Genomic DNA, 13,373 nt, shown 5'->3' with positions numbered 1-13,373 from the left:
GTCTTTTTCTAGCTTTTTAGGCGAGCCATTGTTAGTTGGATAATTTATTTTCTTTCAGCGACTAAATTATATTCCCTGCAACTCTCCCCTTCTTCGCTGGGTTTTGGTTTTTTTGATTTTTTTGATTGGTGCTGTTCACAGCTCTCTGATTACTGAGTCAAATATTGTTAGTGCACCAAACCCTCCCCCTAAAACAGGCATCATCTTTCAAAAGCAGCCTCAGCCCACGAGTATCCAGCTGGCAGTAGCTTTGTGCATTTCCCTGCCTCGAGACTCCTTCTTCCAGGAACAGCAGCAATGAGATGTGGTTAGGACCTATTGTTATACCAGAAGGCTGCAATGCAAATCAATTTGCTGCTCTCTTTGATTACCAGGCAATTCAATCAATTGTTGGGTAACTGCAGGGTAACTCGGCATCATTGACATGAGTGTGGAAATATTCTGTCTTTGAGCTGTGGCTTCTCCGATCAGCATCTGGCTGCAAACATCAATAAGAAATCTCCCTCAGTTTGTAATGATGCAAATGATTGGTAGAGACACCATGCTCTCAGATAGTCATTGCATCATGTTTGTCACGTACTGCTGGCTTTTTTGTTGGTGGGGTGATAACAATGACTGCTATGAGTTAGTTGTGCATAGACAACATATATGATAGCTTGTAAGACTAAATAAAAATGCTGGTTCTACAGATAATTTGGGAAAAAAACCACATAGATATATCTAGTTTATAAATCTACAGTATTTATTAGGGAGTATATGTAAAATATGGACAGAATTAGATCCTGCTGAAGTTGTCTGATGGCTTTTAATCTCAAATGACCACCCCTGCCTAACTGGGGTCATTAAAATTAGCTTCAAAAATATGCATGTGATGGTTTTGAATTCTGCTTCTGTTAGTGGAGTAGGCTTTGCTCCCATGACACAATTTAAGGGTGGGAGTTCATCCCAGGGGAAATTAACTGTCTGAGAGGAACATCTGTAGCCTTAGATACTTGTTTGTGCTCCTAGAGCTGGCAGCAGAGAGACAGGCTCCTCCACAGAGTAATTCCCCATGTATGAAAAGAGAGGTCTAAATCTGATGAGATGAAAGGCTTTCTAGTCATGTCTGTTTCTCTGTATCAGTGAGAGGGAGACTGGATGAATTGCTTAGACTAGACATTTTGTGTTTGGAAAGCTGAAGCTAGGTGGAAAGGCTCCCATCACACATCTCCAGAGATGTGGGCTCTGCAAGGCCAGGGCTCTGCCTGCTCTGGTATAATGATTAGAGCTTGTATTTTCTAGAAATGGAATAATTTGAACAATTTCACAGGCAATGTAATAAGCTAAACTGTTCGGGTGGTACATTATGTGAAAGGGGCAAATGCATAGGTTGGAAAATGTGTCTTTGGTTCCTAGCTACAGGAACCTAATCTTCTATGCTGCCCCAAGGATTGATTGGCTTTTTGTTTCCACCTGCTTTGGGAAGACTTCTACTAAAGCCATGAAGCTTCTCTTTCTCAAAAAATATGTATTCTTAGTGGGCATCAGCCAAATTTGGTAAGAGTGGTGTTCTCTAAGTAGTTAGCAACTGTTTCTCTCAAACTTTGATTCATCCTGATACGGTGCTTTTGTTTCTCACTCACCTGCAGAGCCTGGAGTTTGCACTGTGTTTGGAGACCCTCACTACAACACTTTTGATGGACGGACATTTAACTTTCAGGGAACATGTCAGTACGTTTTGACGAAAGACTGCTCCTCCTCTGCCTCGCCCTTCCAGGTGCTGGTAAAAAACGATGCCCGTCGGACCCGTTCTTTCTCCTGGACAAAGTCAGTGGACCTTGTGTTGGGCAGAAGCACTATCAGCCTCCAGCAGCACCTCACAGTGAAGTGGAATGGGACCCGCATCTCACTACCTTGCGAGACACCACAATTTCAGATCGATTTGGATGGTTATTTGCTGAAAGTGACAACCAAAGCAGGTAGGACAACTGTGTGTGTGTCTTCTCCTTGAACAAATTGTCAAGTGCCACACAAACTGCAGTCAGGAAAAAAAAAGCATGATAGCAGTAATAAATGTAGTTATAAATCTTTAGAGATCTGAGGAACCCAAAGGGCTTTCAAAATTCCCTGCAGCCCACAAGCAGACAGAGATCCCAGCTATGAGTTTGAAGTCTTTGCACAACATTTGCTAAGCTATGTTTCATGCTGCAGCTGACAATTTATTGCCTGCATAGAAGAATGTGCCATGATTTTCGCTTCCAGTAACTTATGCAGGGTGATAATCTGATACTTATAGATAAGAACAGAGAGGACATAAGTTCTTAAACATAACATTCAGTTTTTTTCCCAGGTGCAGCAACATACCTTATGTCTAGGTCAGCAATTATAAAAAAAAAAAAAAGAAATTACTAATGGGTGTAATGAGTGTAAGTTGTCAAATTATGGAAACAATTCACTGGGACTACCCAGTAAAATGGAGGTCATGGTTTGAAAACCTAGGCCTAAGTTGCTGTTCAGTATTGTCTTGCTGGTCTTGTTTTGTGATCGAGTAAGAGCTTGTCGGTGAGGAACAGAGAGTTCACAGCAACAGAAGCAAAGGGAAATCAGAAACTTTAGAGAATCTGGTACCTTATTTACAGAAACAAGGAGGGGAGATAGCAGAGCCTCAGATCTTTTGAGTCCTAGAACATACATTGATTGTCAAAATGCTAAACCAGAGGACTTACATTTGTTTTGATAAACTGTTCTGAAACTATGGTGTGCTTGCACAGATAAATACCTAGGGGTAGTTTAAAACCTTCTTATTAGCATGTGTGAGGTACTACTGTAGTCCTGAGAGATTTCACTTGCACAGTGAAGTACTGTTTCAGTCAGAATGCTATTTACTGTTAATTCAATTGAGTGCTATGTGAAAGCAGTGAAACCAGTCTTTCTTATGGAGTGATATGGTCACAGGTGTGATGCATAGTCATACTCATTATCTAGATTTTTTTTTTTTTTTTTCAAGTGGGACACTAGTATACACAGTTGAGCTGAGAATTTAGACACCTGTTCATATAGCCCCTGGAAATGTAAGTCTGCATAATGTGGATCCCAGCTCTGGGCTTATTCCTCAAAGTGGCAGTGCAGATTTTTGTGGCTCTCTGTAAAATGCACACAAGTTGACCATTATTCACAACTTCTAATTAAAAGCATCTTGAGGGTTTCTCTTTGCAGCCAGCTGAATGCTATGAATACTGGCGATGTGGATTTCATTAGCCAACCACAGCCCAAGGAAAGGTTTTCAATCGAAGATGAATGACAGCTAATCCTGTTGCTATTCCATTTGTCTCTGGTGCAGGCCTCATAAATGACTACACACATCCTTGTCCATGTGTTGGCAGAGGGAGTGCAAACATGGCATATGACAACATACCAAGCAGTGTGTAATCACTGCAAATTATAGCCTAAATAATTCCTCCCCTTAACGGAGCAGGATCAGGTTTCTCTCGCTGAATGTAGCACAATGGGCCAAGTCCTCCTCTCCGCAGCACATAAGGCCTGGAAAGCAGCAGAACTGCATGGCTCCATTTTGCTGGGAGAGGACAAGACCAGAGAGGCTGTAGAGAGGAGGAATGTGCTGAGTAGAACTGGTTTAAAGACAATTTTTTTTGTTCCACAGGAAATTCTGAGTGCCGAGGGGAAAAACCTGGAGAATTTTCTCTGTTTCAGAATGCAGTATGGATTTTTCAGAAATATATATGCTTTCCCAGTGTAGAGTGAAAAAGGAGGGGGAGGAAGTAATGAAATATAATCAAACCCACGGTACTAGAAGCAAAATTCAAAGTAAAACTGGGCTGGGAAGTGCAGGATCTGGTGCTTACAGCACAGCCAGCATTCCCACGGCTTTTAGTTTTCCTTTTGCAGAGCTGGGAGCTGAGCCCTGGATAAAACAGGGGAACCCACAGCTTCAGGAACCCTTGTGGCTGCTGGCTGCAGAGCAATCTGCATGGCAGGGCTGTCCTGGAGTTGTATACCCTGAAAGTCCAGGTTTCCAGGCAGCCCACCAGGCGAGCTGGCAGGAAACCAGCTTGGAACCTTGCCTGTGCTGTGTTGGAACTTCATTGAATCCAATATGTCTCCCCGAAGCATTTCAGTTCTGATGAATTGGCATTTTCCAGAGAAAACCTGTTTTGTTGCTAAGTTCCTCACCAGCTGTAGCCCTGGATGCCATGCAGCAGAAATTCGGGCACCCTGCACTTGCAGGTACTTTGTCATGGGTGTGGTTGGGATGTCGTTGACTCCCTTCTCTAAAATTCATGTGCTAAAAAGACAAGAGTGGAGGGTCACAGGGCTGGTGTTACTTATCTGTCCCTTTAGTGCAGGACCTTTTGTTGTTGTTGTTGTTTCTGTGCTGATCTTTTGCGTGAAGCCACTTTGCTGAGGTTTTCTTTGCTACTTTGGCACTTAATCTTTAGGGAAGAGTGGTCTGCCAGTTTTCTAGGATGCCTTTACCATGAAAAATCATGCAGAACAATTGATGGGAGTTCCCAGCATGGAGAACTTGATGTGTGATGTGCATAAATCCAGAAGGGTATTTTTTTAAATGCAGTAGAGAACATAACGTGCCAAGTTAAGAAATCAAGTAACATGTTGGTTAAGCATCCTTCAAAGAAGGGGGGAAGATGGAAAACCCTAAAAAGTAGCTCAGAGAATATTCCTTTTCTGCACATCCCCAGATGGGACAGATGCTGCATCCTTTGGCTTCACATCTCTTGGGTTCTGATCCTTTTCCAAGCGAATGGGAAACTCATCCACTTTGAGGGGGGAAGGAAGGGGGACATAGGCATCAAGAAACTCTTCCAAACAATTTCTGTCTGCCAAGGAGACCATTTCAAACATCTCTCCATAGCATAATCCCTTCTGTCACAGCTTTTGTTGGTTTACAGAAACCAATTGAATTTTCTGCTTGTGAACAAACAAAAAGGCATACACTGTACAGTGTGGTCAGGCTTTGACAAAATTATCATGCATGTAGGAATAAATACCCTTCCTTATTACCCCAAAAGGGAATAAGCTCTGTTACGGACATAAACCTTTAGACTATTAATCAAAATTAGAAATTACGCCTCCATCTGAGCAACTACAGCAGAATATTGTATAATTAAACAATACCCAGCTAGAGGAAAGTACATCCTTTTGTGGTAGTTAAACTGTGAGTCTCTTGAATCGAATCCAGTAATCAAAGCAGGAATCTCTGGATTTAAAAATGTATAAAATATATGCTGAGATTAAAAGTCATAATTTGATGTTATTCTTGTCTGTGTACCTAATGTTCACAGAGGTTCATGTAACAAGGAGACTAATTTAACTCTCACAAGTGGCACACAAATATTCAGGATAATTTTAGAGTTAATCTTTCTTTATGACTGTGAGTAGTTTCAGTGAAAATCAGAAAGTCTTGAGAAAAAAAGTTGTAAAAAGATAATTAAGATATGATGATTAGCCAGTCTTTTGTGACTCTGCTTAAGTCAGAAGCTTGTGAGAGAGCTCATTTGGGGAAGAAGCTGAGCACTGCCTTAAAAACAGCAATTTTTTTCTGAAGAGAATTGTCTGAGAATTTGGATCTTGATGCTTCAAGCTTTGAGAAAGTTTATATGATTCTCAAGTCTGAAGAAAACTCAGTTTATAAGTTAATAGCAAAGTTTTTCTAAATGCCAACACGGCAGTATTAATCTGGTGTCTGCAAATCAAGCTGTGTTTTGTTTTGTTCAGCGTTGTCAGAAGCAAAGACAGCTGGAATTTGAATTTGTCCAGAAATGATAATGTATGAAGCAGCTTAAAAGGCTGCTTTCCCCTTTGCCACTGTGCTGGCCTCATTAACAACTGTAGTCTTGCACAATTTTTCAGCTGGCTGGGTGTAAAGTGCTCTAGAGGAGGACGCAGTGGCCTTATCCATGCTGGATTTATTAGATAATTTGAAACTGCTTTCAGACATAGTCAGCTCAGGACATATTTGTGCTATCATAGCCGACCTATAATGATAAGAAAACATGATACCACAAGCTGTAGTGATGGGTGATGCAGAATTATCAGCACAACCTTGCTGTGTAAAATGTTCCCCAAAGTCTTGGTGACACAGTGTAAACCACACAAGCTCCAGGAGAGTCTGTACTGACAGCAAAGCCCCCCTTCGATGGCTGTAATTGCTGTTTGAGCCTCACCCTATTTCTCTATGGCATGAGTAGGAATTGTCATAGGAGACAACGGGATGTGTTGCTAAAGGAAAGGTTCCAGCTTTGAACTGAGTCACTGGTATGTTAATTACTTACATGAGGATAGGGCAGGATTTGGATCACATAGTGACAAGCGCTGATTTACAAGAGGAAAGGGTGGTGCTAAGCCAGCCCACACAGCAAATGTAGGAAGCTGGAGCAAAGCCCTGGTCCTGCAGCACAGAGCGATGCTCCATGGTATTCTTAGGTATTCTTGGCTAGGCAAGGAGAAGAGGGTAAAATCTGAATAATCGTGTTTAAAGGGGGGTTTCTGTGTTTATCCTTAACTAAGTGGCACACAAGTACTTTATGGGAATAAATAAACATCAGCAAAATGGTTTGTGATCTTCAGATGCTGGATTACTGCAGAGATACAAAGCAGTAGCATTCATCAGACATTGGAAATGCTTGAAAGAAAGACTATTTTGTAATAGAAGTTAAGCAGCTGTAGTTCTTGGTGTTGTTTTTATCTCATATGATACAAAAATTGCTTTCGCTTATGAGATACATATTTACTCTTCAAAGGATGAAATTAATTCAATATACAATCACCCAGGTGAAAGCTAGAAGCTTAGTCTCCACTGGACCTCTGGGCCCTCTAGAACATCAGCAAAAACAGAAAGGTGTTCAGAAGGCAGTTTATTCCTTCAGCATTGGACACCCATGTTGTGATCCAGAGCTGCTTCTCTCCATCAAAGAGAGGGCCCAGACAGCTGGCTGAAGCTAGACACCTAACTCTGAGATGAGTACAGACAGATAAAATGGATATCACCCATAGAATGGAGTTCTGATTTTGATGTACTAGAAGTGCAAAACCTTACTGTAGAACATTATAGCAGAGCACTTACATCCCAGCCACTAGATGAAGGTTAGATGTTTACCATCGTTCCTCAGTGTTGCTGACTCATGAAGGCAACTTCAAAAGGTTGGTAATTAACACCTTTTGAGGGAACAGTGAAGCCAGTTCAGAATGCCTTCTTACAACAGTTTTACCCATCTGACATATCTTTGTGGGCATTTTTTTAGCTCTCTTTACCCAAACAAAATAAGATACTTGTATTGGAAGAGTTGTATTCACCCAAATGAGTAATCAGTATCAGCTTTGTGGGGTGTTTTCCATAAAGTGGTCACTGGTGGAGTCTCATGAAGCATGGACACCTTTGTATGCCCATGACTTGTGCAACGTGTGACAATGACTGAAATTCTGCCCCTTCCCCCTGCAAAATCAGCTAGAAATTCTCCTTAGCAAATTCAATAATTCAATTTGCAGAATTCTGTAACAGCCTCCTTTTGATGTTGAGAGTAGTTTTGCCTTAGATCCAGATTTTTAAGGATAACCCCGGCCATTAGCAAGGAGGAGCAAAAATAAACAGAGACAGGCATGAGTGTATTGTAATTGACTGTGATTTAAGAAATTCTGCACTTGCCAGAGGCACTCACTGGGAGGTATATAGAAATCTATCAGCGTTATCAGATTCAAGCCATTGACTTTGTTTAGATTCCCATTAACACTGTTTCAAAAACATAAGGCAGAGTTTGTTATCCTCAATTTCTTCTCTCTTTCTTTTTTCTTGTTTTTTTTGTTTTGTTTTGTTTTGTTTTTGGTGTTCTGGTTTTTTTTGTTTGTTTGGGGGCTTTTTTGTTGGTTTTGTTTGCATGTTTTTGTCTCATCTCATTGTTAGGCTTGGAAATCTCGTGGGATGGCGACAGTTTTGTGGAAGTCATGGCTGCGCCGCATCTGAAGGGCAAACTCTGCGGTCTGTGTGGCAATTACAATGGGCACAAGCGAGATGACCTGATTGGGGGAGATGGGAATTTTAAGTTTGACGTGGATGACTTTGCTGAATCCTGGCGTGTGGAGTCCAATGAGTTCTGCAGCCGCCCGCAGAGAAAACCGGTACCCGAGCTCTGTCATGGGACAGTCAGGGTGAAACTCCGAGCTCACCGGGAATGCCAGAAGCTCAAAGGGTGGGAGTTCCAGAGCTGCCATTCAACGGTGGATTATACCACATTTTATCGGTGAGTGTGGCTTGCTGTGAGATAGGGGAGATAATGAGTTACTGTGCAAGGAGAAAAAACAATTGGCCCAGTTTCAGTAGTGTTTGAGCATATGCTTAGAGCTGCTTTTGCTGATAATACACAGGCTTAGAGGTACATCATGATGAGCTTTTCTGATTCAAGAATCAGAAGAAGATGGTCCTGAGCTAGTAAAGACCCAAGCAACCAACAGTGAGAAAGGCAGGCAGACTTGTGATCACCTAGAGAAAAAGTAATTTTGGAGACTGAGGAGAGAGGGGGCAGAGACTTCAAAACATTTTGGTAAGCTCTTTCTGATTTCAAAGTCAGCTGTAAAGTTGAAGCTGATTTTAATTGCTATTTCTTGTGGTCCATAGAAGTGTGTCTTCCCAGAAACATTTTGAAAATTACTTTATTAAAGCAGAGATAGTAGATAGTACTAGTGGGTGGAGAGTTTGAAAGTAGAGAGTTAACAAAAGTTCAGTGCATGCCCATCCTGCCCTGGCAGCAAAGGAAGACAGACCAGGATCTAGAAGCCTTGTCCAAGCAAATTATTTAGGATTTTATCTTTAAAATGTTTCCAGTCTAAACCGCAGAGATACCATTTCTGGTTTTTAATTGGCCTGAGTTTATTTGCCTCTCACTCACTAAATAAAATGGGCTTTTCTTTTGATTGCCTGACATAAAAGATAAAAGCAAGCCGAATCACAGTTCTGTGATGGCGGGTGGAGCTGCTTGATCTCTGCACTCCCTGCTTTCTCCACTTGCACACATCTGCTGAACCATTGGGCTTATTAGGAAAAGCTTTCTAAAATGACTCCATTTCCCTGATGAATTGCTTTTCCTCTTCTCTTACAATGAGACCGAAAGACTTTTATCTACCCCAGCAGAATACATCTAGGACTAGGAAATGCTAGAAGACACACAGATTGGCTTGTAGTCTATGTGCTTCTGCATTTAGTTTGCTGTAGTATATCCCTGTGCTAGGAGCCTGGCAAAGAGTGGAGATTATATTGTGTGCAAGTTATAATGCTTTATCTTTTCCAATGGCTGGAGGCACAACAGAGAGCACTAGAGATGCTAACACATATACACACACACAGACTCTGTTGAATGCATTTCAACAACATTCCCATCTCACTTCCATCGTTCTCTAAAGGTAAGTGATGACAATGCAAATGGAAAACAGGCACGAAGAGATTTGTTTAATTTTGCAGTGGATTTTTTGTCCCCTTTTTAAAGTAGCTCATGATTAATTTAGTGCAATACACTTCCTGACACTGCAGCAGAAAATGATTTATATTTTGGCTACAGCATCTAGAAAAAAAACACAAACGTCTACATGCTTGCACACAAGAATTACCATAGAACACTTCTGTTCCTTTAAAATCATGTCTTCTATTTGTCCTGGAAAGACAATGAAGCCAAGTGAGTATTAATTTGATTATGTCATTTTGTCTAAAATTCTGTTTTTTCCCTAAGGAAACTTTATGTTGAAATGACCATCATACTCTGTCAGAAGTAGCTGTTCATTTGCTTCCATTTAGATGTTGCCAGATGTTAGATTGCTCAGCTCCCAGTACAGGAATCAAAGATAAAATATCAATTTTTAAAAAATTGATATTTAGTAGAATGCTACTTCTCATTAGAAACTGACAAAGTTGTAGCAAGCAGTTTATTCAGTGACCGTGGCCAGTTTTCATACTTGGAAGATCCCACAAGAAGGTAACGATTATGGGACACACATTCAAGAAATTATGCAAATCTTTCTCACAAATCTTTGCATGTATAAATATGTGTGCATGTGTGTGTATAAGGATAAATATGAGGACTTAAAAGATTTGCATTTTTCATATTTTTTTTCAAAGAATCCATTGCTGGTGAGGGACATTTGCAGAAAAGTTAAATTACTATTGAATGAAGTTTGAATTAACATTTACAGCTTTTTACTGAGGTATTTTAGAAAACCATATTCAGCCAATGTTTTCCAAGGTCAGGCTAAGTTTAAATTTTTTCCAGTTCTGCTTTTCTGACTATGAACAAACTCCTAGCAGTAAGAGAAGAGACTGAATGGTAGGGCCAGGTTATTTCATTTTTCTGTTCATCTCCTCTTTGACTTGAAAAGCTTCTCAGCTTGTATCCTCCAACATTACATATTACAGAATTTTTCCATTGGAAATCCTGGGTTCTCAAGAGTTAATATTTCTCAGTCATTCTTATGAAAATTGCCTCGTTTTCATTATGCTGCTCTGGTAGTGACCTGCTGTTAATGAGAATTCTCAGAAATAGAAATAAACTCAGCAGGAACAATATGAATTAGGGTGTGTTTTCTCCAAATACCAAAAAAGGCAGCGAACAATGCATTACAAATATTTGTCTGATATTGTGTTACTGAGGAGATTTCTCTGAAGACGTCTCAAATTAATTTGTAGTCTCATTCTCTTTACAGCTGTAGTTTCTCCTTTTGTTAGTCATCCAAAAAAACATACAGAGCAAGGTTGTCATTATGGTTAGGTGAAAAGGATATGGTTAAAGTTTTAAAGAGTAGAGATCTAGCTGCTTAGCTGTGTGGTGAAGAACAGCTCCTGATCTTGGCCTTGATAGATCTGTGGCACCTTATGAGAAATGGCTGTGCACCTTGACCTTAACCCTTGTTTTGATGTTGTGACTTTGGTGACTTGTGGTGCTCTGCAAAGTGCATGGTCAAAGAAAGCATAGTAGAAGAGCACAAGGAAGGATTTTGAAATAGTCCAGACTGCAAACTAACAACTTCATAATCTAATTTTATACCACTCTTAATTCTTTGTTTTGTGACTAGACACATTTTATGGGCTTTTAATTGTGGTTTGTTTTGTTTAGTTTTGGGTTGGTATTTTTTGTTTGTCTTTAATGCACTGCTAGTTGTTCAGTACTCATGAGTAATACTCCAAAAATAACCCTTAGGACTGAACTTTATGGAGGCAAGTTCATTAAGAAGGGAAATTATTTTTAATTTCCAGGAGATTTTGGGAAAATCTGAGTGGGTAAAAAAGAGATATGCAGGGACAGTCATCACCATTACCACTTGTCTATTTTGATACTTTAATATGACTAAGGATCCTGGGTTAGTCCTTGCCAATAAAAGAAAAAGCTACCAAGGTTACTCAGTAGCAGGATTTTAGGGGGGATAGTTTGACCATGTATGCAATAAAGCTTTCACTCAGACTTCTGAAGCTGCTCTTGAGTACAAGCAACACTAAAAATAGATTAGACCATCTGAATTTCTCATGCTGCTGTTACCAGAAAAAACTCTATCATAGAATCATAGAATGGTTTGAGTTGGAAGGGACCTTAAAGATCATCTAGTTCCAAATGCCCTGCCATGGACAGGGACACCTCCCACTAGACCAGGTTGCTCAAAGCCCCATCCAACCTGGCCTTGAACACTTCCAGGGATGAGCCATCCACAGTCTTCCTGGGCAACCTGTTCCAGTGTCTCACCACCCCAGACTGAAGAATATTTTCCTAGTGTCTAACCTAAATCTACCCTCTTCCAGTTTAAAGCCATTACTCCTTGTCCTATTGCTCACATTATCAAGAAATATTACGGTACTATTTAAGCTCTTCGATGAGGATTTAGGGAGCTTAGGGGACTTGACGGTGGAAAGAGGACTTTCTGTGCTCACCAAGCCCCATGGATGATCTCATTGTCTATCTTTGAGCTGTGCTGGAGCAGGGGCCAAGCAGTAATGTGGCCAGGGGTCAGGGGATGCATTTGGCAGGTCCCCCATGTGTCCCCATGCCTGCTTTGTTCAACCATGGCTGATGCCTCTCAGTATCCTCCTTAGGAAGCAGAGGAGAAGGCAACCCCAAATAGGAGTTTCTAGTAGGTTTTTTTGTAATAGCTTGGTATCACCAAGGTGATCTGGAAGGTGACACCAACATGATATCAGTATACCACCCATCTCAGGTGCACAGCAGCTGAGTTCATAAATGACTAGTTAGACATTGCTCAAGACTCTCACAACTGCCATAACTTTGGAAAAAAATTCAGTGCCTTGCTTTTGTCATACAGTAAAATTCCCTATTTGAAATTGGAAAATTTGTGCTCCTAACTAAAGTCTTTTTATTGTTATTACTGTTCCTATTATTATTATTATTATTATTGCGTTTTTAACAGACAACAGTATACCTAATAGTTACTCTTTTTCTCTTTTGTAATTGTCCTAAGAGGTATATTTTTCTCAAACACTTGACTTTAATAAGATTCAGTATTTTATGGCAAGGAGTAATTAAGATAGTAATAGCCTCATTTGTTTGAATCTGTAAATCAAATACATTCAGGAATTGCAAATCTGCTTTATTGCAATTCTTATCTTAAATGTTCCTTTTGATTGTGCTGATATCACTGCATCTTAGGTCTCAGCTAACGAGTTCCTATTTCAGTTACCCAATTAACTTTATGCAGCTAACTGCTGCAGTCTTGCAGATTTTCTAAAAAAAATCTGCTTAACTAGAGGAAATATTATTGTTTAGAGTATAATTACAATGTTGTGTAGTCCATCAGCTCCCTGGTTTACTACATTTGATAGATATGCCATGAATGGTTGCAGCAAGCATATGAGCTGTAGCATTGCTAAGTTAATTACAAGCTCTATTTAAAAGATAGACCAAGGGTTTGTGGCTTTGAAGCAGAAAGTTTGAAGGTTTGTTTCCCCTGTTAACAATGATGTCCTACAGCTGTAAAATTCATGCGGTTTTGCCCCTGTGTTCACTCAGCAGGATAGAGCAATAGAAATTTAGGCTGAAGAATGACTTCAGAAAAGGCCCTTTCAAGTGTTAAAGGAGTGGGTGGAACCGGGATCTCTGGAGCCCTCTGTTTGCTGCCAAGGGTGCATATTGCAAAATTCTCCCTGCGAGGTTTGCTGGTCCTGGCTGGGCATGTGGGCACAGCAGCCGCCTGCGCTGCTCCAGCTGAAGCTGCTCCAGGGCTCATCTGTGGTGTCACCAAAGGGCAGCTGTAGCTCTTGCTGCTCACCAGGATGACTCCTGCTCCAGCACCAACCTCCACATCTGTCTTTCCACCCACCCCAGACTAGAGCTGGCCTGTCCCACACTTCAAGACAAGCCAGTGGTGTTGGCTCT

At 40.7% G+C, this 13,373-nt stretch overlaps 1 protein-coding gene across 5 annotated transcripts in view; it reads left to right on the top strand.

Annotated features, from left to right (window-relative positions):
- BMPER (BMP binding endothelial regulator) overlaps positions 1-13,373 on the top strand; it is a 151,098-nt gene that overhangs the window by 98,315 nt on the left and 39,410 nt on the right. For all 5 annotated transcript variants that reach the window (XM_051610923.1, XM_051610922.1, XM_051610924.1 and 2 more), the window contains 2 exons: positions 1,629-1,958; positions 7,916-8,252. In XM_051610923.1, the coding sequence (XP_051466883.1) occupies positions 1,629-1,958; positions 7,916-8,252 (667 nt within the window). The remainder of the gene's footprint in view (positions 1-1,628; positions 1,959-7,915; positions 8,253-13,373) is intronic.

The sequence above is a fragment of the Apus apus genome, chromosome 2 (assembly GCF_020740795.1).
Source record: "Apus apus isolate bApuApu2 chromosome 2, bApuApu2.pri.cur, whole genome shotgun sequence".
Taxonomy (NCBI): Eukaryota; Metazoa; Chordata; class Aves; order Apodiformes; family Apodidae; genus Apus; species Apus apus.
Note: the sequence above shows the minus strand (reverse complement) of the source record. Positions and strands in the feature narration are given on the sequence as shown.